Below are 26955 nucleotides of genomic sequence, written 5' to 3' on the forward strand. Positions count from 1 at the left end.
GGAAGTCATGGTTTAAAAGGGTGAAGAAACTTGTGGTTCCAATTCGAAGCGGAGAAAAACTCGGCATCAAAGAATGTGGCCAAAAACACAAGCACCCCTCATATCTTTACAAAGTGCACAGGATGTAGCACCCTATGGCACTTGTACAGGGCAATAAAATACTATACTTACAAACTTGAGACAGACGCTACAGTGAGGCATCACACCTCCGCACGCATTGGTTAATCAACAGTGTTAGTAATTGGTGAGAAGCAAAAGGGGTAAAGGGTGAGCTACGAAACACGTGGTGGTGTCAACTCTGCAGCCAACAGCAGTCAGGTTGTGTCAGTGTTAGCACACTTTGGAAAGGGCGAGAAGGGAAAGAAGCAAACTGTGGAGAGAGGCGGATAGAGAAGCTCTTATTTTGAGAGGATTCTGCTAAACAAGATTTGCTGTTAAGTAGCTTTGCCTGGTGGGCCCTCGACCACAGTGCCAAGCACAAAGATCCTCGCAGCGAAATGGATCTTAAACTGGAGCCGGAGACTCTTCTGTGGTCCAAAGACAGGCTTTACCCCTGAGTGGCGCAAAAAGAAAGAAATCCCTGGACAGAAAATCTATCAAAAGGAGAAAAAAATGACTAAGTACACTAAGCACACTGCAAAAATCATCTTATCAGATCTTTCCAATTTCTAATTGAATCCTAAATCCTCCTTTGTTAAAAGAAGTGAAAACAAACATCAGCGGGGATTGTGGTATATTTCTGTCTGCAACAGAAGTCAACTGCTTTCAAGAATTTTCAGAAAAAGAGGCATTTCGATGTATTGGATGTTTGAAATGAACGGACAGCGATACAGATGACCATACATGTTTATGTCTGTTTACTAAAACTCCTGTGTACATCACAGACGGTCAGTTTTGTATTTTATGTTTAAGAATTGTAAATGCATTCTGTACAGTTTCAGTACTCTAATTATCCAGCATAAAAAATATCTAGTACAATCTAGCAGCAAACTCCTGAAGCTTAAAGCAGCAATAACTGATTTTAGTGTCCACATGGAGGCAACGGGTAAAGGTGCCTCCTTATGGTATCATACGGTCCAGGTCTAATGTTCCTTTTCAATATGGTCTCCTCTTTAGCTGCTTGATGTTCCCCTTTTCTGACAAATTAAACACTAACTTTGTATGTCTGATGACCGAGTAGACAGTGTACAGAAGGTATGGAGCATCTGTTTGATGAAAACAGCAGCCTTCTGTTAGAAAAACTCAAGAAGTAGCAATTCAGAGATGGTGGTTCGTCACTTCTGACCACTGCTGGTGTCTCATATTTGAGCCATTGCTTACACAAAAATATAGATAACTGCATCTTCAGTCTGTTGGACTGCTAAACTTATGACTCATATTTCGGCATTTGGAAATATATCCAAACATCTAATTTTGTACAGCATTGTCCTTTTGAGACTCAACTACACATGAAACTTGAATTGAAGTTTTTTTTTTTTCTCCAGAGTATTGTCTAATAGCTCTAATATATATTAGATATTTAACACATCTTATATTTTCTTTAATTAACAACCACCTGCTATGTCAGGTGTGACTCGAGTCTAGTGGTGGTCTGATTAAAACGTAAGCACATGCTCCATGACTCCCCACTGTGCACAATCAACGCTAAGTGAGAATGATTCAACCGCATGCAATTCAGTGTCGTAAGTGGAGCTGGCGGGAACTCCTACCTCCAAGAACTCCAGACTAAGCCCAGAGGAGGCAGACAGAGATTCTTTTCATTTCGGATGAATTAGCCCTAATTCCTCAAAACAGGTGAGGGCAGGAGGGTAATGATGCCATTTGGATGTAAGGGTAAAGAGACTTTCAGTGTTAATAACAATAGCACTCTTTGATATGAATCTCATTAAAACTCAAAGCCATTATTATTATTGCGGTGTCAAAGCTGCGTTTTATCTACCCACAGAAACGGGTTATTAGAAAGATTTGTTCCAGCATGCAGACAGCCTCCTGATTCAGCTGTTCGGTCTCAGCAGAGCAAGTCAGTGCTCTGATCTGCAGCTTAATGCAAATTTAACGCGCAGGAGCCACCACCACATGCTTTGTTGTTCACGGAGAAAGCACTCGGTGGTGGCAGATGTATGTATGTGTGGTCTGACCTAAAAACAGAGAAAACAAAAGAACCGCAGGAAAAATAAAAGAAATAAAAACAGAACCACTTTCGGCGTGACAATGACAACATGCGACAGAGGGCTGCACGGAGGACGTGATCGAGCCGTGCACCTCCTGCCCCGACTGTCAGGATACAAAAAGATAAAGGGCCTGCAAAGAAAACTGTGATGGCACTGGAGCTGTGTTGGTTCACTGTTCACATGTAATGAGACACATTTTTACTTGTATACTCGTGAAGACCGTCAAAGACATAATTCAGACCTTGGCAATTCCTAAGTCTAATGTAAACTATCACAACTACATGCCTAACTCCAACCAGAAGCTAAATATAAGTCTGACCTAAAGGATAGTTTGTGTTGATTAAAACCTTAATGTATGCTCTTAGTTTAGCAATTTATCCTGTTAGACAAATTTTAGTTTAAAGTATCAATTCTAAACTTACTGTAAGTCCAAGAATTGTGCAGTGACTATATATAAATACAACGATCAGGCAAAACATTATGACCACCTCCTGTGGTGTCTGGCAACCGAATGTTGTTAATGGGGGCCTTTGGGTCCTATGGGTTGAGGGGAGGGGCCTCTGTGGATCATCCCACAGATACTTGATCAGTTTGGGATCTAGTGAATTTGGAGGCCAGGTCAACACCTTGTGCTGTTCTTCATGTTTTTTTTTTAGTTGTTCCTAAACCATTTTTGTGTGTGTGTCTGTGTCAGGCTGCATCCTGCTGGGGATGGCTGCTGACATCAAGGAGTGTCATTGCTATGGGGTGGGGGTGCCTGGTCTGGTCTAGGTGGGTGCTACATGCCTAAGTAACATCCACATGAATGCCAGGTCCAAAAGTTTCCCAGTAGAACATTGTATTATCACAAGACAGTCAACATTATGTACTTCTCCTGTCAGTAGTCATAATGTTCTGGCTGATCAGCGTACAGGTGAACCCTGTATGGTGTCACCCATAGATTCCAATGTGGGCGTCTTCAGCAGACGCCATTTTGACATTTTAAGGCTTCATCCACATAGAGTCGTCATGAACCAAAAAAATCTAATTTCTTTTGTAAGCTGTAAACATTATTTCTGCTGTAAAGTTTGACATTTTACCAATGAACTCTATGGGGATCGGCTCGCTTTTAGAACTAGTCACAAGTGACCATTTGAGGATTTGTGTATTCTTGGCACTACAGTGTTGGCACAGTTTTTCAGCCCTTAAGATTGCCGCTTGGGATCTTGGGAGATGTATTTTGCAAGAAAATGGGATGGACAGATGAAACTTTGAGCCAACAACATTTTACCCAAGGGAAAACAAAGTATAACGAAGATCAATTCAGACCTTGGTGTAATTTTGTTGGGTTTCAATCAAAAATTAAAAAGAACTGGTTAAAGTTTTAAAAATTGGGACTGTTCTTTGATGCCTTTGTAAGTCAAAAGCAATTTACAAAGCTGGCAAACAACCTTACTTTTATCTATAATTTCTTCAGTCTACAGTATTGGATTCTAAGCCGGTCTGCTCCGTATCCATTCAGCTTGCTAGTTTACTCCATTTTTCTGTCACAAGGCAGGTGATGCGACAGATCAGTGTATTCATAAACAGTCCACACTGGAGCGCAAGGCATGACCCACGAATTTTAAACTTGGACGGATCACTTTAGATCAAATCTATCAGAGGCGATAGCTCTAAGACTACAGGGGAAGCTCAGCCTCCCCTAAAATATCACTGGCAATTTCGTCAAATACTACGAATTTACATTACTACTCAAACTAAAATGTGCTATAACATGATCGACTACTTCTTATAATAACACAATCGTTAATAAGTTTTAGCCGTTCGTCTATCGTGATTTTTTTTCTCATATTGCTGTAATGCCACGGTCCGTTTAAAAACCCATTGAGGCTCGGCTTCAATGGACTTTCAACGGGGCTTCAGAATGGGCCGATCTCAGGGCAAAAAAGCTCGACATTTATTGGACAAACGCTCCAAAATCGTCACTTCCAGGGAAGCCGGGCGTCTCAGGGAGTGAATGGGCAGTGGGATGTACCAGGACGCCGAGCTGCTGTATGATGATTGGATGAACTGTTAACGTGGCTGGAACTTGTCGTGATTGACAGCGCTTTAAGCCTATACTTCTGCATCGAAGGATTTTAGGTCAGTCCCATGCGGATATTTGGCGAGTGAAGTTACAGTAATACAGGGTTAATACTAAGCTACTGCTAATTATTTGTTGCGATATATGGCACTATTTCCATCTGTCAAAATAAAATCGTGAATATATAGCGTTATTGAGTTTGCTACTTGTTTTCATTTCAGTTTTAAAAAGTTCGTTTATTTGCAGTTGTAGGGGGTAAACTAGCCAGCCAGCTAGCTAGCTGCACCCACTGTAGTTTAAAAGTTGATAGCTTAAAAGTTGAATGAAGTTTCTACGTTAAACGATTCAAGCTGAATTAATTAAATGAATTTTGGTTAGAAGAATGATAATAATAATACGAAGAACACTTTTGATAACAGTAGAGTGCATTTTCATGCACTGTAATTAACTAATAATAACTATAAACATAGGCCTATACAATATAAGGAGAATTAATTAGTAACCCTGATAAATTTAATGATGTAATAATTGGCCAATTTTACAAAACTGGGCTTCCCCTATTTGAAAGACCAGCAGCCGCCACTGAAATCTATATATATTTTTTTCGCCCTGCATTTCGTAGTTTGACTTACATTTAAAAAGTGACAGCCCTAATGCAAACACTGACATATGGATGCTAACAGATGCACAGTATGCTTCCTTCTCACACTGCCTCCACTTGCTTTCACACACACTTGATATTTTTTTGGAAATCGCAGGCTTGTCTCTTGTCTTCGTCTCATGTAAAGTCAACTGATATTTTGTGAACACTACAGAGCAAACATTGCCCCCCCCCCCCATTTCTTTGTTTTTCTTCCCACTCTCTCATACAGTGAACATTTTCTGTTACATGACAGTACATTCCCATTCTCTCTCTCTCTCTCTCTCTCTCTCTCACACACACACACACACTCTCTCTCTGTGTAGTGGACTGATCAGCTTGTCTCTCAGTCAGTCAGCCATCTGTTCACCTGTCCACCGTCTCCCTCTCTCTTGCTCTATTGTGTTGCCAGGGTAAGATTCACCCTGCAGAGCACCACGCCGGCCTCTAACTGGCTGCGGCTGCTCGCAGGCCCCGCCCCCTCCCCCCCACCCTTCCTTCCCCTCTGGCTCACTCTCTCGCCCACCCGCCTGTCCGCCCGCCCTCTGTTTCCAGCTCTCCATGAAATGCTGCTGCCGCTCTCTCCTCTATCTCTTTTTGTCTTTCTCTCGCCCTCTCATCTCTGGGCTCAGCACCTTTAACGCAGCTCCCGCTGTCTCGCAGAAAAGTGCAAAGTCTCGCCCGTGTCCTCATGTGTTTTTCTACCCTCAACATCTCTCCCTTCCTTGTAATGTCCCCATATGTGACTCTCCCTGGTCGCTCATTTCCTGTCGTCCTCTCTCTCTCTCTCTCTCTCTCTCTCTCTCTCTCTCTCTGTGCTGTTTTATCTCTTATTCCTTCACCAAGACATGAAAATTATTATGGTCTTGTTTTTATATAGACACACAGTGACACATCTACCCATTCGCTCACACAAGCACACACATTCACACACCAGTCATCATAATATTGTCTTACAAGTAGTTACTTTAGATAGCATTATTGTATTACTCCTTGTATTGAGTTGGCTTCAGCACCATCCATTTAAAACATACCCAGCCCCTTTCCCCTCTTTTTGTCAGTCTTTCTCTTCTTCATGTTTCCTTTTTGTCATCTTTTTGTCCTTTTTATTCTACAAACAATGTATGCGTGCGCTGTATCTGTGTGTGACAGTGCATGACTTGTGCACTTGACTAGACTTCAGACTTTGCCTCTTTTGTTTTATGCTGTTTTTGTTCCTGTTTTTGTATCTGGACATCTACACTGTGCATTTGCATGTGCAGGTTTAACTGAGAGTATATGTAGCTACGTATGTGTGTTTTAGCCACTTGAGGATTCTTAACAATCTTAAATTTAATTCTGCAGCATGGCAACAAATCCTAACATACAGCCCGCGACATAAAGGGCTGTCTGTCTTCAGCATCAAGGTAACAAGGGATAACGCATCTGATGGTGCAGCTCTTCCAGTCTGGAAAGACAGCATAAAGATCTGCGGCTAGTTCTTCAAGTTGCTCCAAAGATCTCACCTGCCATGCACCATAAAAGACCAGTGTGCAGGTGTATCAAGGAGAAAATGAGCAGCTATAATGGCATAGTGTGCTCAGACAAAATATGGATTTGCACTGCATTTTGCAATTAAAACAATTTTAACAATCTTTTTTCATAATAGTCTGGTTGTATTGTGGACTTTTTTTTCTACTGTAATATATTTTCTGGTTCATCCTGGCCATTAAAAGTTTTCCGATGTAAGCGACGAAGAACAAATCAATCAGTCAAACTCAGAGCACTTAAGCTTCATGTTTCCTTTAGATAAATTTTGTAATATATTTTGACATGGATTCTATCCCCCAATATTTGCAAAAGAGGCGTAATTGAACATGATCTTTTAGTTGTAAAAAATTTCATATAGGCACTGGAACTTATTTTTGACATGAGAAGACCTCTCTGTTTCTTTTAAAACTTCTATACATTTAGTGTTTTGAAGCTTTCATAAAGTATTGTATGCGTTGTTTATGTGTTGTTACAGACTATGTAGACTTTGACTTAGGTAGTAGGTAGACTCCCTGCTGTTTAGCTCTGGTCAATGTAATGCCACTTCCCATTGTGGCATGTCACATACAGAAGAGCAGAAGCAAGTCAGACACAGGCAGACACACAGCCCCCTCCAGTCGGTCTTATGGGACAACATGTCCACAGTCTCAGCACAGCGCTGGCTGCCAGGCACCTCGGATGCTGTATTATAGATCAGCAGTTGTTTTTCATGTCGCTAACCTCCTAAGCTTTGAGATGTGAGGAAACAGTCTCACGGACCAAACACAGACTTTCCACTGTAAAATGTCCAAAATCTACTATTGGTCACTATTCCTTAAACTAAAAAAATAAGTATACAAAGACCAAATACATGTATCTGCCAAATCAAGCTTCCTGTCTGTCCTCTTGCTTCTGCTCTCTTCTATTCAGAATCAATGACTCACTCAATTGAAAGAAATCAATCAATTCATATCAAATCTTCTTTGTTTGCCGTTCACTTGTAAAGGTATTGTTAATTCAGTTTAATAAAGTCAAATAGTTTTTTCTATAGAACCATTTGGACACAGTTTGAGCTTTTAGATTTGGTTTTGTCACCCACCACTGCCCAAACAGCCATGACCTCAGCTCTGACTGGAGTTATTTATCCATGACATCAATGGAACTCTGCTCTCGCTGGATTCTTGCGAGACCTCTGGTCGATTTGCTCTGTAACAAAGGAAGCCAATAATGCATGACATCCCTCCTTGGATACAAGACGGTCTGTCACACAACACAGATAACATCTTGGGACTGATTGGTGTATGTTTGCTTACACCGATAAAGGCTGAAGTAAAAAGTGGGAAGGTCATTTAGTTTGACAAACGACAATTTTTTGGGGTAGGTGTACATCACTGAGTGGGCCAACACTGAGAGTTATCAATTCATCAATCAAGGGCTTCCAACACAACTTTTTAACGGGGTCTTGGCACCATTGTAAGTTGATCTTCTAAAGATTTGTTTTGCTTTGATTTGTGTTGGGTTTGTGAAATAGTGATGTCTTCCCCCAAAACCCACACCATTTTCTAATTTAACAAGTAGAGTGATCGTCCCCTTTTACCAATGAAGAGATTCCCTCAAGGTGTTCTTGAGATATCACAAGAATGTGCCGCATAGAGCCTGTGTTTATTAAGTCCTTCGAGTGAAGTTTTATGATAAACTGATTCAAACAAGTGTGAGTGATCAGTTGACATGTGTTGACAGGCCTCACCGTGACCTCCTTTAGTCCAGATTAGGACTTCAGGATATGACAGGTCTTAGCCGGAAGTCCTCAGAGTTTGGATAGCAAAGGCGGATTATCTGAACATCTCCGTGGCAACAAAGGAATCAACTCCAACCTGTGTGTGCTAGGGGAGGAGGGGTCGGGGGAGAGGGTCGGGGGAGATGTGGGTGTGCAAGTCTGGAGAGGGATGAATTTCCCAGCATGCCCTTATATTATTTTGGGGTCCTACAGTATTTGTTTGAAGTGCTGAGGCTATCATGGCAGCAAACAGAATCAGCTGCTTACTGGGCAAATACTATCAAGGGCTGTTATGCGATACGTGAAGCTCCCCTGGCTGCGACCCAGGAAGATTGGGGCGGTGCCCAAGGTCCTTAAACCCCTGCAGCGAAGCTCGCCGCTGAGATCTGCCTTCCTTGAGCCGCTTAAAGAAAAAAGGGCATTCCCCTTCTCCACCCATCTTGCTCTCTCTCTCCTTGGCTATTCATCATCACTCTTTTAGCATCTCGCTCTTTCGTGTTCCCTCTGTCTCTCGCTCTCTTCCTTTCTTTGCCCTGATTGGGATCTGCAGTCAAGCGGATTAACACATTCTGACAGGAGAGGCAGGCTGCTCACACACACACACACAAACACACAAACACACACTTCCAAGAAGCACGTGCATCTCAAATAGAGGCTGTGTGTGCATATGTATTGCCTCTCAGGCTTGCACTGGAGTGAAGGAATGTCTAACCGTGTGATGAATACAGACTCCATGCTTACAAACACACACACATACACACACCTCAGTGCAAACTTAAGTGCTCCTAAGCATTCAGGGACATTGCGGCGTGCATGTACAGTACATGCAGTGTGACATATACCAAGCATAACACGAGTGTGTATGTGTGTGCATGTATGAGTGTGTGTGCCTGCGTGACTATATCCACACTTCATAATTTATACTCAAAAGCACTTGCTTGGAGAGACTCACAGAGGCAGAGCAGCAAATGGGCACATTTTGTGACTATCCAATTATCCCCTGCTCTTCCTCTCTCTCACTCTGTCGCTTGGTATGTCTCAACCCGGCCCTCGACCAGCGCTGTTACACCAAATGCCACTGCAGATATGCTTTAATAATTATTGTATAATTCATCCATTCGGTCACACTGGCTACTCTAATCTGCTGGGTTCCGCTGAAAGCTCCGACACTTCATGTCTGACATTTTAGTTACATGTGACCAGTCGTAGCCTTCAAATGTGAAAAATGGAGAGGACAGCAGAGAAATGAAAAACTAAACCGATAAAGTCAAAGAGCCACAACAAGAATTAGGTGGGGATTGAACGCTTGATATTTCTAATTCCTTTGTGCCATGGAGCTCCGCTGTTGTCCAGAATGTATTAATAACATTTCAGTGGGCCACGCGGTTCCATTTGGCGACATTGTTCCCCCGCTGCCGTGAACACTGACACACTGTGCCGTAGTTTATTTAGGCTAAATCCCACATTCAGTACAGGCCTCACTAGAGCACCAAATTTGGATCATTCATCTGCTGAAAATAGTCCACTTAACTAAGGTACTATTTTCCAGTGTAATGTTTACTAGAAATTACATTTTGTGAGGATTTTCTACTTTTTACACTCATAATATTACCCATTTCACTGAACTGAATTTGTGTGATGGCTACATTTATTTGTTGCCTCACAGATTTAGGCAAAAGCTCATCATATTAGATTTTTGGCAGAATTCTGAGTGATATTTTACTTTTAAAAACGTATCTTTCAATTGTAATGATTCATTACGCCGCTGCAACTGCAAAAGAAGAAGGACTAATGGCAAATGACGGGGACGGGCGACACTAACACCCGCTTAACAAGGAGGTGTACGAAGGGGACAGCTGAGGACAAGTGTTAGCGAACGTTGCTAAATGCCTCATGTCTTCTTCTGGCCTGCAGGACAGGACGGATGAGATAGCCGGGTGGGTGGGAAGACAGTATAAAGGTCGGTATAGGAGGGAGGCTCCCGTGTAGGACACACACCCAGGCTGACACACGACCAAGAGGCTCACCAAACCTGAATATTGTATGAGGCGTTCTCATGGGCCAATGCGGAGTGTGCAAACAGAGAGAGCGGTGGACTTCTGCACGCACGCACGCACGCACGCACGCACGCACGCACGCACGCACACACACTAATGAACACACGTAAAGAGAGAGTAAGAGACAGAGAGACACACTTGAAAACACAAACACATGTACACACACAAACAGAACCACTGGAGCTTGAGCTGATGTGGCCTGGAGCAGCCCAACGCCCTGCCACGACACACACACACACTTGCATACACTTAAGAGGCATCTGCAGCTGGAGATACAGCCTACAGAAAGGCTTTACTGCTGACACTCTGAGACAGACAGAAAGGGAAGGACGGCAAAGAAGGGGAAAATTGTCGTGACCGAGTGAATCTGGAGATTAAGGAGGAAGGGGAGCGAGGAAGAAGAGCAAAAAGGAAGAGAGAAAGTGACAGACAGACAGAGAGGAGGAGGGAAAAAATACGGCCCAAAACTTTGCTACCTCAGTCTTACCTTCTGCCCACTCATAGACAAAACTGCTTCACAAACACTTTCACTAAGATTTTAGCAATTACTGGACTCCAGCCCTTATTAGATAAAATCCCCTTAGATGCATTCTGCTTTGGCTCCAAAGACCTGTAGTCCCTTTTCAATCAAAACATTACCAGACCCTGTATACTAAACTCAGGGATTTAAGGGAATACACTTAGGAAAGGTCCCCCGTGAACATTCAGTTAGTTGAATCTCTTTACACACACGCATTGTGGATATTGTAGCCTTGATATAATGGGGATTTATTAAACAACGTGTTTCCTTGCATTTACCCTGATTAACTATTCAGATGAGAAGCAAAGACATTTCTCAACAGAAAAGTTGTCGGTTTCGAATGTCAGTTTTGAATGTGAGAGGACCAGGAAATAAATTTAATCAATGGTTCCTACAGGTGAAGCAGTGGAAAATGGCTGTCAGTTGTATTATAAATGCCTCCAGCACATAACAGTTAGAGACTGATTTAGATGTTTGTGGGCAGCTTCAGAAAACCTGGAAAATGAGAAAGCCTCTAAGGCCAGATGAGTGTCCCAGGGGTTTGTGAGATGAGTCAAACAATGTGTGCAACCTTTGGGTTTCTTCCAATAACATATTTGATAAAACAACCTGAAAAGGGGCAATAAAGCTCATCATGTGCTGCCAAAATGCATCACTCCTGGGACAGTTACGCCATAAACGCAGTGAATCAGAAACCAGAGGAAAATATTTGTTTCTGTGGTATTATTATCTATTCTCTATATTTTTTTATTCAGCTGTTTAGAAGCAGCTGATAAAAACTGTCATGGGGATTGACTCCCACTCCATTATTACTTTTTCGTTCATAGTTAAGGTCGTTGCCAACACAAAAATTATGAAGCCAGTATTCAGATTGGGAAATTTAGTTGAAATTGTTTGTCTGTGAAGGGTCTCAAACATCCAGGTCATGGTAAATTCAAACATGCCTTTGCTTAGCGTGTTTGGATATGTTTAAAATGTTTAGGTCATGTCAGTGTCCAACCTTAGTGGCTTAAATATATTCGTAAGCTGTCCACCTTATCTGCCTTGAAGAGTGTGTTTTTGTGGAATATGACTTAAGCATGAACATTCCTTCCTGACTTCCTGTTGACAGTTTCTTTGTGGTTCAACGATCAGGAGCTTCTGTGTAAAAAACAAACTCGAAAAGTATTCAAAGCCAAGCAAGATGGAGCTCTAAGTCAACGCTCCATATGACGCATAAGTGCTGTACTGCAGTGTACACGGCTCGCTGAATCATACCTAACCATCTCGTGTTCAATTCATGAGAGGGCCATTATGTATAAAAGGGTCAGCAAGGCATGTAAATCTGTTCCGTATTCGCCTGAAAAGCTCCAGCGAAGCCTTTTCCCACAGGAAGGAAAGACGTTCAGAAACAAATGAATTCATATTACACAAACATTAAAAAAAGGAACTCAGCGATTGACCTCACACCTTCTCCCCAACCTCATTTCTGAACCCTCTTATAGTCAATATGCAAATGAAGAAACATTATTTTTATCAACTGTTCTTGACAGACACGCTCTCTGGTGGCCATTTTGTGCCGAGGTGGTTTCCCACTTGCTCCCAGGTATTGTCCTTTGGTTTGTTGCTGTTGTTGTTGGGGAGGTCTCTGGGTAACATTATGGGTGATGCCAGTGGGTAAGATGTGGAGGATAGGGTGGGCCCAGCTACACTGCCACGTCATATGAAAGCTAGGTCAAATGTAAATTTAAGACCTTATTTGTTTGCTTACTCCTATAGCCAGGAGATGGTTGGTGTAAAAACTGAAAGCATGGAGGAAACAGCTGCCCTGGGTCCAAAGGTAGCATAACCCCAACAGTGTCACAACTTTTTGTTTTTACACTTTGGTTTTTGTACAGATTCAACAAACAAGTTATAACATATCGGTGTGTTTTAAAAAAAAAAGTTAAGCAAGCCAAGCTGGAAACAGTTAAAAAAGACTAGACTGCAATGGACTGGACTAGCCTTAATAAACTGGACGAGACTTAATTAACTCTGAATCTGAGTCTGGAGAGGGTTAGATTAGATTAGTTAAGATTAAATCTTAATGATCCCACTGGGGAATAAACTGAGTACCAAGTACTGGTAGACTGCATCAACAACGAACAGCATGCCAACATTTAAATGTTGAAAAAGAAAAAAAAAAAAAGAATAAAAAAAGTACTGTTTCCAGAATCTAATTTTTGCCTTGAGGACTTAACTTAACCAGGGTACATACTTTCCCTCTATTACTGCCCTTCTCTCCCGTCCCCACGCTTTACCTCGATAATGTCGGCGTTAGTCCGGCTCTCGTGGGGCTCGTTATACTCGGTGTACTTGAGCAGGACCTTGTCCATGTCAGTGCTGGCGTACTGGAACAGCTTGTTGGAGTGGTTGAAGATGATGAGGGCGATCTCGCAGTCGCAGAGGACGCTCAGCTCGTACGCCTTTTTCATCAAACCAAACTTCCGCTTGGTGAACGTCACCTGGTGGAGGGAGAAAGAGAAGAGCGCAGGAAAGGAGAGGGGGAAAAAAAGAGAGTTGAGTTGATGGATATTTTTTGATGAAGATAAAATTCCGGTAAATCTTAAATTTTTAATCAACAACATGTTCACAGAAGAATAATATTCATTGTTTATTCATTATACGTAATTCAATTTATTTTAATTAAGGCCCTGCAAATGCAACGAGCCCTATCCGCTTCAGTTAACGTCCAGATATATTCCAAAAAGGATGTTGGCAGCCGTGTGGGCAGTCGATACGTGCAGATTTTTAGATTTTGACATGAAAGAAAGTTACCCATAAATAATGTATACTTATGCAAGTCCATAAAGTGTAAATTATTAACCAAACATTTAAAAATAAGCTATTTGAAAATAATTACAATAATCTTGTTGTCTTGCAATACAATACATTTTGGATGTGTGAGGACATAAAAATATGTTGCAAATCTGCTCCTTTTATAAAAGTGTTTAAAATTATTATTATTGGAATAAAATAAAATTTAAAAAATCTGCACAAAAGATACAAGACAACCATTTAAAAACAGTTCACTTGGTGAGAGCTGAATTGATTCCACTGAAAAAATCTGAAGCCGAGATAAAAAAATAGGGGCATCTAGAGCATTTATTTATACCGTTTATTTAGCAGAGTTGAAAAATAAATAAATAAAAAAAAGGAAAAAAATGACCAGTTGCAATTTTACAGTACGTTATCTGACCTCCCACTGACTCTCAATCTCAGTCTTGGCACGAAAGTAAAAAAGCATATTTCCCAAAATGTTAAGCTCTTCCCCCGAGGGTTGACTTCACATCATCCCGAACCAGAGAAGTTTAAACCAGCTTATGCTCGGTTAAACAGAAAGTATAATTTAAGCTTTTTGCATTTCAAGACTAATCACTGTTTTATAGCCGTGTGTGCTGAGGCTCCCGCAAGGGCTTCTAGGACAAAGAGATACGGACTGCGCAAATGGACTGTGTGTTACAAGACAGAGACATTTTGAGGAAGAAGACTTCTAGACACTGTCTAAACATGCTCTCTTTCAAGTACCCGGGTTTGTATTTGCCGCACACACTGGCTTTCGTTTCCCTCCACACACTCCTCTTTCTCCCGTCACATTCACTCTCCCAGTCGTTTTCACACTCTGTTATGCTCTTTTCCATGCTCTCTTTCTATGTCAGACGCTCTCCCTCGCTCTCTTTTCCACACTCTCCTTCTGTCACACGTTATTTCTCCCTTTCCCTCACGCACGCACACATAACACACACGCTCATGTACGAGCCCCCTCGGTTGTGAACAAGCAGAACAGAACTGGGAGTGTTGCTAAAGCACAGGGTCCCTTGTTATCTGCTGGTTGGCTTTAGAAGCGCTTCCCTGCTATAACCAACTGGTATTTACAATCCGGGGAGATTTGGCTTTGTTTGGATTAAACACACAGGATAGGACAAAAACAAACACACACAGGGAGAGAAGGATTAGCGGAAGAAAAAGAAGAGACGGCTTCAGGTACTGCTACAGTGTCTCCCGTTTGATGCGGGTGAAATGAAAGTAAAAGTAAATGTGTACACAGATGGTGTGAAAGAGGTTTCAAGCATGCTGCTCTACAGGCCACACCCTCGAGTGACGTCAAACACATTTTCCATCAGACGTAAAAGCCAAAAACCTGTTGTGGCATCTTTGGTGTCACGGCCTGAGGTGCACCATCCTGGAAGTTCATCTGCACTACATTATGTGATCCAAAACCTATTTTCTTGAAGTCTTTGATGCTTGTTGTTCTACTAAAGCGGTTTGCTTTTTACACTGGGAAGGAGCAAAAGGGAATCAAATCTTTGGTTCAGAGAAAACATTTCAATGATTTTTAATTTTCAGTGTCCCAATAGGATGAATCCTACCAACACTAGAGATCCCTTGACCTTTCTCATGATACCACTGTGAGTTTGACATGATCTTTTGTGAAATGACATTGATGACTGTTGAACAGAATCAGAATCAGCTTTAATGACCAAGTATGTGCACATACAGGGAATTTGACTCCGCTAGCTTTACTCTCTTAAACCTTAAATAAGTGAAGAAAATTAAAAATAAAAATAAGATAAAATAAACTAAATCTCAATCTATACACATAAAAATATAGAATAAGAGCAGATATATTTTTCCAATATTTATAATAAGGTTTCCAGAGGATAAATTCTTCTTACTTTGGCAATCTTCTGATTTACCATCTAGCACCTACACCGGAAGCCAGCCCAAAGTTAGTCTGAGGTTGTATTCAACAATGGCTCTGATTGGTCGTAGGACTAACCAATTGCGTGTAGAGGTACTTTTTTTTTTTTTAATGTGTATTGGTTGAAACATGCCACATAATGAAATCCAAAAATGTGTTACCAGATTAATATTCTGGTAAAAAATTTGTCAATTTCTTTCAGGCAATCAAGCTCCAGCACCATGTCAAATTTTTGGTCCCATTCTTGGGTTTGTGGGAAAAAAGCAAAACTAATGACATATCCACCCGGCCTAACTTTGTGCTCAGTTCTGATTTGCAAAAGTTAGCATGTTAGCTTACTGAACCAAGAGGGTGAACATGGTAAATGTCAAAATCGTGGCCATCGTGGAGTTGCTAGCATGGTTGTTGCTTCTTAATACCAATCCAGGTAAGTGTACTTTGTCAGGTGTCATTTTTAACTAACAGCAAATAGTGAACTACATTTCTCCACAGGTGTTGAAAATATGTATGAATTTCAGAGTTTTATTATAAATGTAGACAATAGTTTCATGTTAAGTTGAGAAAGGTCACTTTCACTTGCACTTTACTGGATTTATATGGTCAGTGAATGAATGGCTTAATTATTTTACATCTTGCGTTTACTTGCATTGATACAGGCTGCACTTCTCTGGCTGCAGGCTGCTCAGCCGGCAGCGCACTTTTGAACTGAAACTGTAATTGAAATGAATTGAATAAGGAAAGAAAGGGAGGAAAAGATAGAGAGGTGGAGATAAGATAGAAACACTGAAGATGAAAGCAAAAGAAAAGCAGCCATGTGAGAACCACAATCTCTCCATCTCTTTCTCTCCCTCTCTCCGGTGATCACTCCATCTCTCCTATCTGCTTCTGCGCCCGACATGTTTAAGCCTCCCTCATGCCTTCTTCTCTCTTTTTCTCGTCTCTTACTTTCTCGCCCTCGTTTTCTCTTCTCTCTCACTTTTTTCCACATCCTCCCTCCCTCCTGTCTTCCCTCCCCCTCCCTCCGCTCGTTCGCTCGCGTTCGCTCACTCATTGCTTCCTGCTGCCACAAATCAAATTATATCGGGGTCGTATCCATGGGCAACCGACTCCCCTCCTCCGCCCCCCATTTCCCACCTCATCACACACTGCTACCATCATCTTACCTCCCTCGCCCCATCTTTATCTCCCTGCCTATCTACATATCTCCCCCTCTCCTCTCTCCCTCCTCTTCCTCTCTCTCACACAGAATGAGCAGATAAATTATGTGGCGATGTTGGGAAAGGAGGAAATTACGGCTGTGCAGGATGACAAGACTGGTTGGTGATGAAGAGACAAGCCACTGCAATCAACAACAACTGTTCTCTTAACAAATTACAAGGCCATCGACCAGCACCGAACACAAACAGAATTAGTCCAAACACAGCAATGAAACCACTGTTTTTCTTTCTTCTTCTATTCTTAGAAAAAGTGGGCAGCGTGGTGGTGACTTTGGGTCTAAGCTTCAATCCTGGTGTTTACCACAAAGGATAAACAAGCTCAAGGTAATTGACATTAAGAGCTGAATTGCCAGGTAACCAATGGCAACTGAAGAATAAGACATCCTCAGCGAGGAGAGAAAGAAAGGAAGGGGGCGAGTGGTTTTATTTGACTGTGCGTGTGTGTGTGTGTGTTTGACTGTGTGTGTGTGTGTCTTGGCGAGGTTGTGGTTGTGTGGCAGATGGATGAGGAAACCACCACTGACAACCGCAACCTCCTCTTGCTGTTTCCTGTAGCCAGAACCTCTCTTTCATTTGCTTTGGTACAGTCTCGCTCACACATAACCGAGCATTACCACGCTGCTTTAGGTAATCAGTTTTAAAGTAGTAAAAACACTTTCAGAACTGACATGCACTCGCATTGTGGGATGACTAACATTTGGCAACTGTTGGGGTTATATGGAGTTTAGAGTTGCAAAGTGAATGGTGTACTTATTCCAAACACTAAACTGCGATGATTTGAACATAATCTAAAAATTTATTGCCGGCACCCAGGATTCCAGAAGTGAAATCATACTTCTAAGAGTTGGATGGCCATGAAACGATGTACAAATGAACAACCGATGTTAGAAAACACCCACACGGGTCAAAGTTTAAGGCCTCTGGACGTAAAAACAGAAGGACATAAATTAGTTAAGTAAGTGCAACTTCAAAAGTGCGATGCAGACTGAAAGAATCCAATCACAGAGCTGGAAACTCTGCTGTGCTAAGTTGGGGCAGATGGAAAATAAATGCTAAACTTTGCAAATCCTAATTTTACAATTCATTCATCCCTTCATTCATTTTCCGTAACTGCTAATCCTCTATAGGGTCGTGGGAGGGCTGGAGCCTATCTCAGCTGTCCTAATTTTACAACCCCAAGCTCTGATTCTGGTTCCATTCTGAATGAACTGAGCAGGTACACAGTCACAAAGTGGGGGCACCTCTTGTTTTGAAGAAAATATCAATTGGAATACCTCCATAGGTTAGTTAGACTTGGACTGTATGAAACTCTCCTGGCTGATTCATCCACAGAAATGAATGGCTTTAACACTATAAGAAGTCAGGACTGTGACTATAACGGCTGATTAAATTAAATTACACTTTACTCTTAAATATGTTCACATCACAGGTCGATATGAATTCAATTCAGCAACATCGCTGCCATGTTTTACTGACTGCTTCACTGACTAAGCGTGAGTATCTTAGTATTCAGCTTTGCAGAGAACAGTTTTGTTTGTTTGTTTTTTAAATCAGGTCATTTCCCACCAGTTTGGTCAGCTCTGGATGACTCTAAACACTACAATACCCATAAGCCTCGGGCAGGGAAAATAAAGTTGACTGACCAAGACTGACCCAAAATCTGAAACTAAATGCCATGATCAAGTTTCTACTATGTTAGCAGAGGCAATCTTAAACTCTGTGACTGGGCATTTAATCCTGAAATGTTTCCCAGGAGTCACAGTTGACCTCTCTATTTATTTTTGTTTACAGACATTTACCTTTAATTTATTTACTCCCAAATAACCACATGTGTGTCACTAACATTTGTGCTAAATGCTCCAGAGCTGTTCCTTACATAAACAGGATTACTGATTAATTATTCTTGGATTTCTTGGGAGATATCTGTCTTCCTATCGCATCTTTATGCTAAAATGAGGTCACAGTGTTAATCTAAAGGCAACTCTCTCTGTGTTATCCTTGACAAACACTATCCAAAAAAAGCCTTCCAATATTGCCAGTCCCGTTCTCTGTTCTTTCTTGTGTGTCTTTGTCTCCATAAGAAATGTGGTATTTGAGATGCTGTCATGTTTCCAGCCGGGGCCCACACTCTGAACGCTGTTTATTTTGCAGAGCTTATGGCAGCATCTCTGAATCAACATGTAGGAGGGTGACGGGCTGCATGTACTCCAAAATTCATTTGATTTCCTTTCAGAGGCTGCACTGTTCATTAGCTGAAGCAACACAGCGCAAGCGTGTAAAAACCACTTATTCCTTTAGCAGCTTAATTCTCTGTTCCACTTCAGACGCTAAATGTTGCTGATAGAACAACTGAATCCTGTTTTCCCTGAGTAAATTGCTCGGGATAACAACGTAAGACAAACAGAAAAAAGGTGAAAACGCAAATGCTGTGAGCAGTTGTGGTTGAGCGCGGGCATCCGAATGTCATCTCGCTGACTGTCTTTTTGCCAAAGTGATTAAGAAACCATTTTCTGCTGGTTAATCGCCTGATCGCGGTCAATGAGTAATCTTTGATTCTTACATTATGACCATGTATTACCACAGAGTGCACCACCTTATTGACAAACGGCTCGACACCTGATACAAACGCAGGGTCCATTAACCAGAGCCTGCTGAACCAGAAATAGCTACAACCCCCTCTTCCTTTATGTCCAATTGTGTACTGATGAATAACAAGTCATCATACTTCAGCGATCCCCTCCAGGCCCCGTTTCTTCTCTCCTTTATAGAAATGCAACCTGCTAAGATTGATGAGGAGAAAACTGAGGATGATTTTCCAAACCCTACGGCCACCTCGCTCTCACACTGCTCAAGTCTTATTCAGCTAGCCACCTTGTTTCTCTCCCTCTGCCTCTCTCGGTCTTGTTTTTCTTCTCTGTCTGCTTTAGAAGGTGGGCACGTCAAATCCATTACTCAATCTGCTCAATGGAGCAAAGCCCATTTACCAGTTGACTCATTTTAGATGGATCATTTACCCTTTCATCCTCTCTGACAATGCCACTGAAGTAACCACAGGGACTCAGGCATTTTTTTGATTTTTGATTTTTTTTTTTTAGCGTGAGTATCATACTTTCCTGCTCTTTTTCACTGTAGGCAGAAACCCCATGATGGCTCTGCAGAGTCATATGAGCTTCATCAAACACAATGCTATTATACTGTTCTGTTGTGGCGCTGCTGAGAGAACAGCTACTGTGTTGTTCATGCTACATGGGACATGTGAAAACAGAAAAGATCCCTGTGGGAATTGGTTATCGCATGAGATAATTTTTTTTTTTTTTCTCCTGTCAGCACGGTGGAACTCAGTTGAGGAGGAATGATAAGGATTGCTTCTTTCATTGATCTGAGCAGGACGGAAGAGATGAATAATAAACCATTATTGCGACTGATACAGAGAGATCCAGACACTTGAACATTACATCTACTGGGGTTTTACTGCTCCAGAATAAATCAAGATAAGGTTTGGAGTTTTAGCTCAGAAATGAAACTAATTCTTTGCTAAACTTGTCACAGAGTCTTCAAAGGTGGTAGTTTAGCCATGATATGTGCTCTTTGACAAAAATGTAACTCCACGTGAGACCTACGAAGATTCCATGTAGAGATGGGCCTCTTAGTTTGCTAGAACTTGCTTCTACAAGCTTGTGGGAACTGCTCACCTTCAGAGGCAGCTGAATTCTCGTGAGATTTGTGCAAATAGGAGATTAGATAAGTATCCACATTGTCAAGCTACAAGCTATGCGCATGTTTCCAAATAATAGCGGTTCAGACCAACTGACGTCTGAAACATGACAACTCTGGCAACAGTCTGATGACAACAAGATGCGACTGATTGGTTGAAGCAAGCCAGGGTATATGTATGGACAGATAGTTCATTCAGTCATCTGCCAAGGATTTTTCAACTTGCCTGCCCTTTATCAAAATGTTTCCTAGGACAACTTCTTTGATGCTTTTATGTAACGAACCATCTGATTAGATTGTTGAAAGTAAACATGATTAAGTAATTAGACCAGTCTTCCAGTTGGTAAATTCACATCACATACACTAATCAACAGATGAAATCCTACCTATGCCATAAGTATATACTTGTCATTAAGCCTTTATGTTGTTGCTGCATTTGTGACATAATCAAAGATCTGTCCAATCAGAAGTTATTATACAGATACTGTTGGTTCCGTGGTGCTAACCTGTCTGTTGCGTTCATCAGTGATCCTCTGAATCTGGATCTTTTTCCTCCCCATGGTTGTGGTGTTGCAATGGGAGGAGCAGGGGAGAGTGGCAGGGTCTGAGGTCACGGATTGCTGTTGGTGTATTTCTTCCTCTTTAAACTTTCAGTTTACCCTCTCTGTGAACACGGACTCTGTTTGAAGCACCTGGGCAGAGATGCTCTATCCACTAAAAAAAAAAATAAAAATAAAAAAAGGAGGGAGAAGGAGGAGAGGAAGAATGGGGTTCTGTGTGCAGCACCCTCTTCAGATCATGGTCCTGTTTCTGCGGGCAGGTCATCCACACTCAGGCTGAACTGGGATCTTCTGCCCTCCCCTTCACCTCAGCTGGGCAGCTCCTGGAAAACAACACAGAGGCATTCATCACACTGAGAGGGAGAGACTCTGAAAAGGGCAAAGAGGGACTTTGTTTGTATACTGTGACCCAATTCAGCTACTACAAACGCTGCCTTTGCCTTGACCCAACATATACGAGAGAATAAATGATGCAGCAATGCATTTGAGGCGCCGTCAAATCAGAAGCACATTTGGCTGAAACGTGGGGGGGTGTTTGTGGTGCTGCATGCAGAGCAAGAGGCCCTCAGGGGCCCGCGAGGAGGAAGGCTGTGCTGTGTCAGCTTCATTAGAGGCATCACCGCCACATCACTGATCTGCTGGTCGCCTGCGGCAACCGGCTGCCCAGCCTGGGCTGCCTGACACACCGAATGTGATTCCCAAATCGGAGGCACAACAGAGAGGAGCCACCGAGTCTCTGGATTTGACATATTTTTCATTTTCAAAACTCTTATCTTGTTCTAGGATTATTTCTCCACGGGAAACTTACGTCATGGAACCAAGCAAGACAATATGGCAGACCACACTACATGGATGGATACTATGTTTCATAGAACATCTATACAAATGATGATTGGGACTGAGAAGCAATTTTCTATTGTTCTACTGTTTTTTTTTTTTCAATTAAGACTTCCACATTCTCAAGACAGATAGCTGACCTGTCTGCAATGCAAGAGGAGTGGGCTGATTTTTGCACCCGTGACATTGAGCATTTGAAGACAGGATTGACAATGTGGTTTTCTGTCCAGTAATATCATTACGCCTTATTACCTAACCCGAATGCTGACCTAGTTCCACGCAACACAGAGAAAGATATAGACTGTGAAAATGTGTGTCTAATTCAGCCATTTATCTAACTAACCATGAAATAAGGGTGGTCTGCAATGCGCTACCATGCCTGATCAGAAACAGACTATGGGTACATTATAAATTAGAAATTTCACAAAGACAGACAGAGAAAGGCCCTCTGCAAATTCATGCAAAGTCATGAATGAATGAGACGGCAGCAACCCAGGAACGGCAAAAGAGGCAAGCACCGTTTTAAGCCCTGTTACTACTATTTGTAGTTCAGCTTTAAAAATAGCGCTCTATATATACATTCAGACTGTCTGTACACACAGCACAGTGCGCAAACACACACACACACGCGCGCGCAGACACACAGACAGTGGTAGCCAAGTGGCAGCATTACAGAGCTGAAGCATCTGGAAAGATTTGAGTACAGACACCACACCAGCTCCTCAGCATTGTTTGCATTCCCTCTACCTGGGGGAGCAGAAGCAGAAGAAACCCTCTATTTACATCCATTCTTATGAAACAAAGAAAGTGAAATAGTCTGTCATGAGACTGACATTTCTTTTGTGAAGCTGTGGGCGCTGCACTGCATGCTCATTTAGAGGGGATGCAATTGGCTTAGCTTTGGCAATGAGATGCTTATGAATTATGCACTGATGGGAGAGAGTGGAGGGGGGCTGAAGAAAGAGGGTGTTATGAGTGTCATAATTGCTTTGTAAAAAGGCTTGATGGAGAACTGGAGGCTGCCCGAGCTTCTACAGTGAGCTGCAGGAATTGAATGTACTGTATTGGCAACATTTTTCACGTATTTTGTTCCAGCCCCTTCAGCGCCATCATTTCCCAAAATCCATCTTTAACTCAACTGCTTCTGCTCATCTTTATCTTCTCCCTTTTGAGTGGCACAGATTTAATAGACCAGTAAAGGAAAATGAATTATACCTGGATCACCTCATTAGTGTACTTCTGGAAAAAGAATCTATTTCCGATATGTTTTACATTCATTCGTTTCATTTAAGTTCAAATGACAGGCAGTAAGGGGGTGGTGGTAGTGACACATTTTAACAAAATAATAATGAGGTGTGTGTTCGTACGCTCTCGCAGTCTTTATTAGCCACAGACCGACTGGGGGACTCGCTCCAGTTGCAGTGAAGTTCAAAGGCAGCGAACTGAGGGATTTGTCTTTAGGCTGTGGGCTGATCACACATGAAAAGGCTGCTTTATCTGCCTGGGGTGGTCAAGAGTCGACCTTTTACCCTTCATGCTGCTGCAGCTCGCTTCCCATGTCTGATGTCAGGCAGAATCTCTGCTCTCACATGGGAAGTGGAGGGCCTGGAGTGTGTCTGCTGCCTCGCTGAACAGACGAGAGCGATAGAGACGCTCTGAACAATGAAAAGATAAACGCTGATAATTAGGATTCTACAATGGCCCCAGATTAGGACCCTGGGGAACACCTTAACGCATTAAGGTACTTTATTTCTCTAGAGGTCATCGAGAAGTAGTTATTTTACAATTTGTGGCAGTTGGAGTTGAGATATTGGGTAAATCAAGTCAGAACTTTTGTGGAAACTGCACTAACATTAAAAGCACATCTGTTACACAGACTACATTTCTACAGTTTTTAAGTACATATGCTAGAATATTATATGCTGTTAAGATCTGATGAAGAATGAATCATCCCTGTGGGTAAAATGGGCAAGTGGATGTTGATAAAGCTCTGTGATGTCTCCTCTCTAATGTAGAATGTTTTGACGCACACTTGTATCAAAACAGTAAAGTAAAATCTTCAAAATAAAGTAATTCTCTTGGCTTGGTTTTGGGTTGACAACATTACTGTCCAGGATGTACAGTATTTTCTATATCATTACATAAAGCAGGATATATACCAGGATATATTAGACAAATTGGCAATGTATAATATATATTGTTTTACCAAAAAGGTGCATACAAGTATAAGGGCCTAAAAAAGGAAACCTGGGTATGAAAACAAAGCTTCTTAACCAAGCATCACAAACAGTGTAAAAAAGAAAAATACTATTACTGTACAAATGCGTCCACTAAGCTTTAGAGAGGGCACACCAGGTCATAGCCTTGGGCCAGCCTGCAACAAAGATTAGACCATAAAAGAACAGTTAGAAAATGTTACATCGCATCATTATCCTTGACATCTGTGGCGTTAAGTATTTCAAAGCTTTAATCTTCTCATCCAACGACGTGGGTGGAAAGCAACGCACTGTGAGGGCAATATTATGATTTCAGCATTTATTCGTGAGCAGAAAGTTGACAGGGATGCGGTTTTTACGCGACAACATGCTTCACAATTATGCAGAATTGAAGGTGGAAGCGTCCCAGTACAGCCATATTCTGCTACAATTTGACAGCAAGAAGTTTCCATTGGGCAGTCAGGGGTTAAGTGACTTGCTAAAGGGCACGTCATCTAGATTTTCACAGCCAGGAGAGGTTGGCGAACTAGTGACCTTCCTCCTGACAACCTGCCTGGCTGTCCCCAAAGCGATTGCCGCCCTCTATATTACTGATACATCGCCACCAGTGTTTCTGCTACAGGCTGAATGTGTCACGACCTGCAGTGAAGGCACACAGGGCCGTGACTGAGTCATGACACACAAAAAAAATCACATAGACAAAGCAGCCGAACAGGATGTTTGGGTTAGACGTGATCTGCGTCAATATGTCATTCTGTTGGCTGGTACGGGGGAAGATGTGATGTAATAAGGTGACGATGATGCTGGGTGTGTGTGTGTGTGTGTGTGTGCACGCAGGCTGATACAGTACAATATCTAGGTCAGTAATGAGTGATAATTGGAGCAGAACAAAACCTGAAATAGCTTTAAATCTAAATTAAAGTGAATGCTATTCTAAGTGTGTCATAGTGAGGCCACCAAACACCACCAATCTCGTGCATGCTAAAATAAGCTTCTGTCATTGTATAGACCATATGCCCATACGATAGGTCTCTAATATAACACTGAAGCATCAATATATTGGTCAGGGCTGAGCATTTGTTATCTGTTGTGCGCTCGCAGGTGTGTGTGTGTGTGTCTTCCCACGTGTCCATCCTTTACTGTCCTGGCGTGTTAAGTGGCAGTGGAGCAGCCTGAAGCAGAGAGATAACAGTCAGCGGCAGGGGGCTGGTGTTCGAGGGGAGGGAGGCCGGTGGTGAAGATGGTTCTGGGCTGTTGGAGTGATGCCAGAGGCCTACTGAGAAATCCATCACTTCTCCCACTCAGCACCAACATCTGCCCAAGCTGACCGCAACCATCTTCACAGCAGAAACACACTTTGCTGTACATAGGAGCCCAAACTGTGATTACACCAACCTAATCCAGTTCTCTGCAGATTAATGGATGCAAAGGCTGGCAGTGTCATGAGAATTGTCAGAAAACATAATCTACACATATGCACGTGCTTGTGCGATGAAGCAAGTGGCTTTCAATACCCAGAAGATGTGTAAAGATTAACAGATATATATGAGAAAATTGATGTCAGCGATAGAGGCAAATAAATAAATAATTAAAAGAAAGAAACTACAAATCCTGACCTCGTAGGAAAAGGTCAAAAATCATTACACTCTCAAAACAGTTAAACAACACCACTATACAACAAACAAGTAACCAAAAAAAGCAGACCATTCTTTCTTGTCTGTTCAAAGGAAATTGTCGATGTCCTGTTAGAGCACCCTGAACCAGGGTACATAATCAACAGCCATTTAAATGAAGAATAAATTCTCCAAAATCTCTCTAGACATTGTTTACTAGTGTTGATGTGGGAGTCGGTATTTTTGGGGGCATGTGGCTCTTGGCTAGCACCACAAAGTGAGGTATTATGGACACAAACAATGAAACCTCACCACTCGTGTATAATTGTAATCGGTATATTTAAAAAAAAAAAGCACTTCATCTGATTGAATTCAGTCTTTGAATTTGTGCTGAATCGAATTGCGCTGGCTCCAATTTGCATCATATTTCATCTGCACATTTTCTGGATGCTAGAGCATGCATCTAAAGACATACTGAATCACACATTTCAGTGTTTTTTTTTTATTTTTGTGGGGGCAAAAAAATGCTTTTATAGACAAAACAGGGTGAAACAAGAGTGTCTCACTTAATCAAGAATGGATGCAGAGCCTTATACGGTACTCTAAAGTGAGCTGGGCTAAAGTTTCCAACCAGCAGCAGATATAATTACAAACAAATAATGTTATCTCTTGAAATATGGATGAGATCTATAGAAAATATTCACAGCCATCAGAAGGTCCTTCTGGAAAATTAGCACAGGGGTCACCTCAAGATCTGCCAAAGTCTTCTGGGGCTCAGGTTTCCAAATGAGGGCCGTGTGCCTGTGGCACCGTAGCAGGCTGTGAAAATGACTGATCTATCCCTCACTCTGGGGTCAGGGGATCAATATTTCACCGAAACTCATTCATCACTCAGCATTCACTCAAACCGGTCTGACATGACGGACAAAATACAAGATGACAAATGATGTCATCAGATAGTATGTACTACTGACCTACTACACTTGAAATTAAATGGGGGGGGGGGGGTCTTTTTTGGTCAAAGACATAAGCTGATGGGTGAATAAACTGTCACATTAAGTCACATTAAAATGCCCAACATGTAACACCTGAAATGTGTTTGAGACTTTTAACATCTTAATCTTATATTCCAGACAGAGCACAAACAATTGGCTCATCAGTTAATGTATTGATGTATGAAGATATCAAAGCTTCTCCTTTGATTTGGACTATTAGTTTTCTCCTTGCAAGCCCCACAACTTCATGAAAGCCCTTCACTAAATGGCAGGAACACGCTTGCAAATATCTGCACACAGAGTTCCTGTCAGTAAGAAGGCATTAATGCCAAGGTTCAAGCACAGCT

At 41.9% G+C, this 26955-nt stretch overlaps 1 protein-coding gene across 5 annotated transcripts in view; it reads right to left on the reverse strand.

Annotated features, from left to right (window-relative positions):
* mef2d (myocyte enhancer factor 2d) overlaps nt 1–26955 on the reverse strand; it is an 86912-nt gene that overhangs the window by 33486 nt on the left and 26471 nt on the right. For all 5 annotated transcript variants that reach the window (XM_084556554.1, XM_084556552.1, XM_084556551.1 and 2 more), the window contains exons 2-3: nt 20894–21270; nt 13016–13219 (exon numbers count right to left, since the gene is read on the reverse strand). In XM_084556554.1, coding sequence (XP_084412680.1) covers nt 13016–13219; nt 20894–20947 — 258 coding nt within the window. In that variant the 5' untranslated portion in view covers nt 20948–21270. The remainder of the gene's footprint in view (nt 1–13015; nt 13220–20893; nt 21271–26955) is intronic.

Source organism: Chelon labrosus (assembly GCF_963514085.1).
Source record: "Chelon labrosus genome assembly, chromosome: 12".
NCBI classification, from domain to species: Eukaryota; Metazoa; Chordata; class Actinopteri; order Mugiliformes; family Mugilidae; genus Chelon; species Chelon labrosus.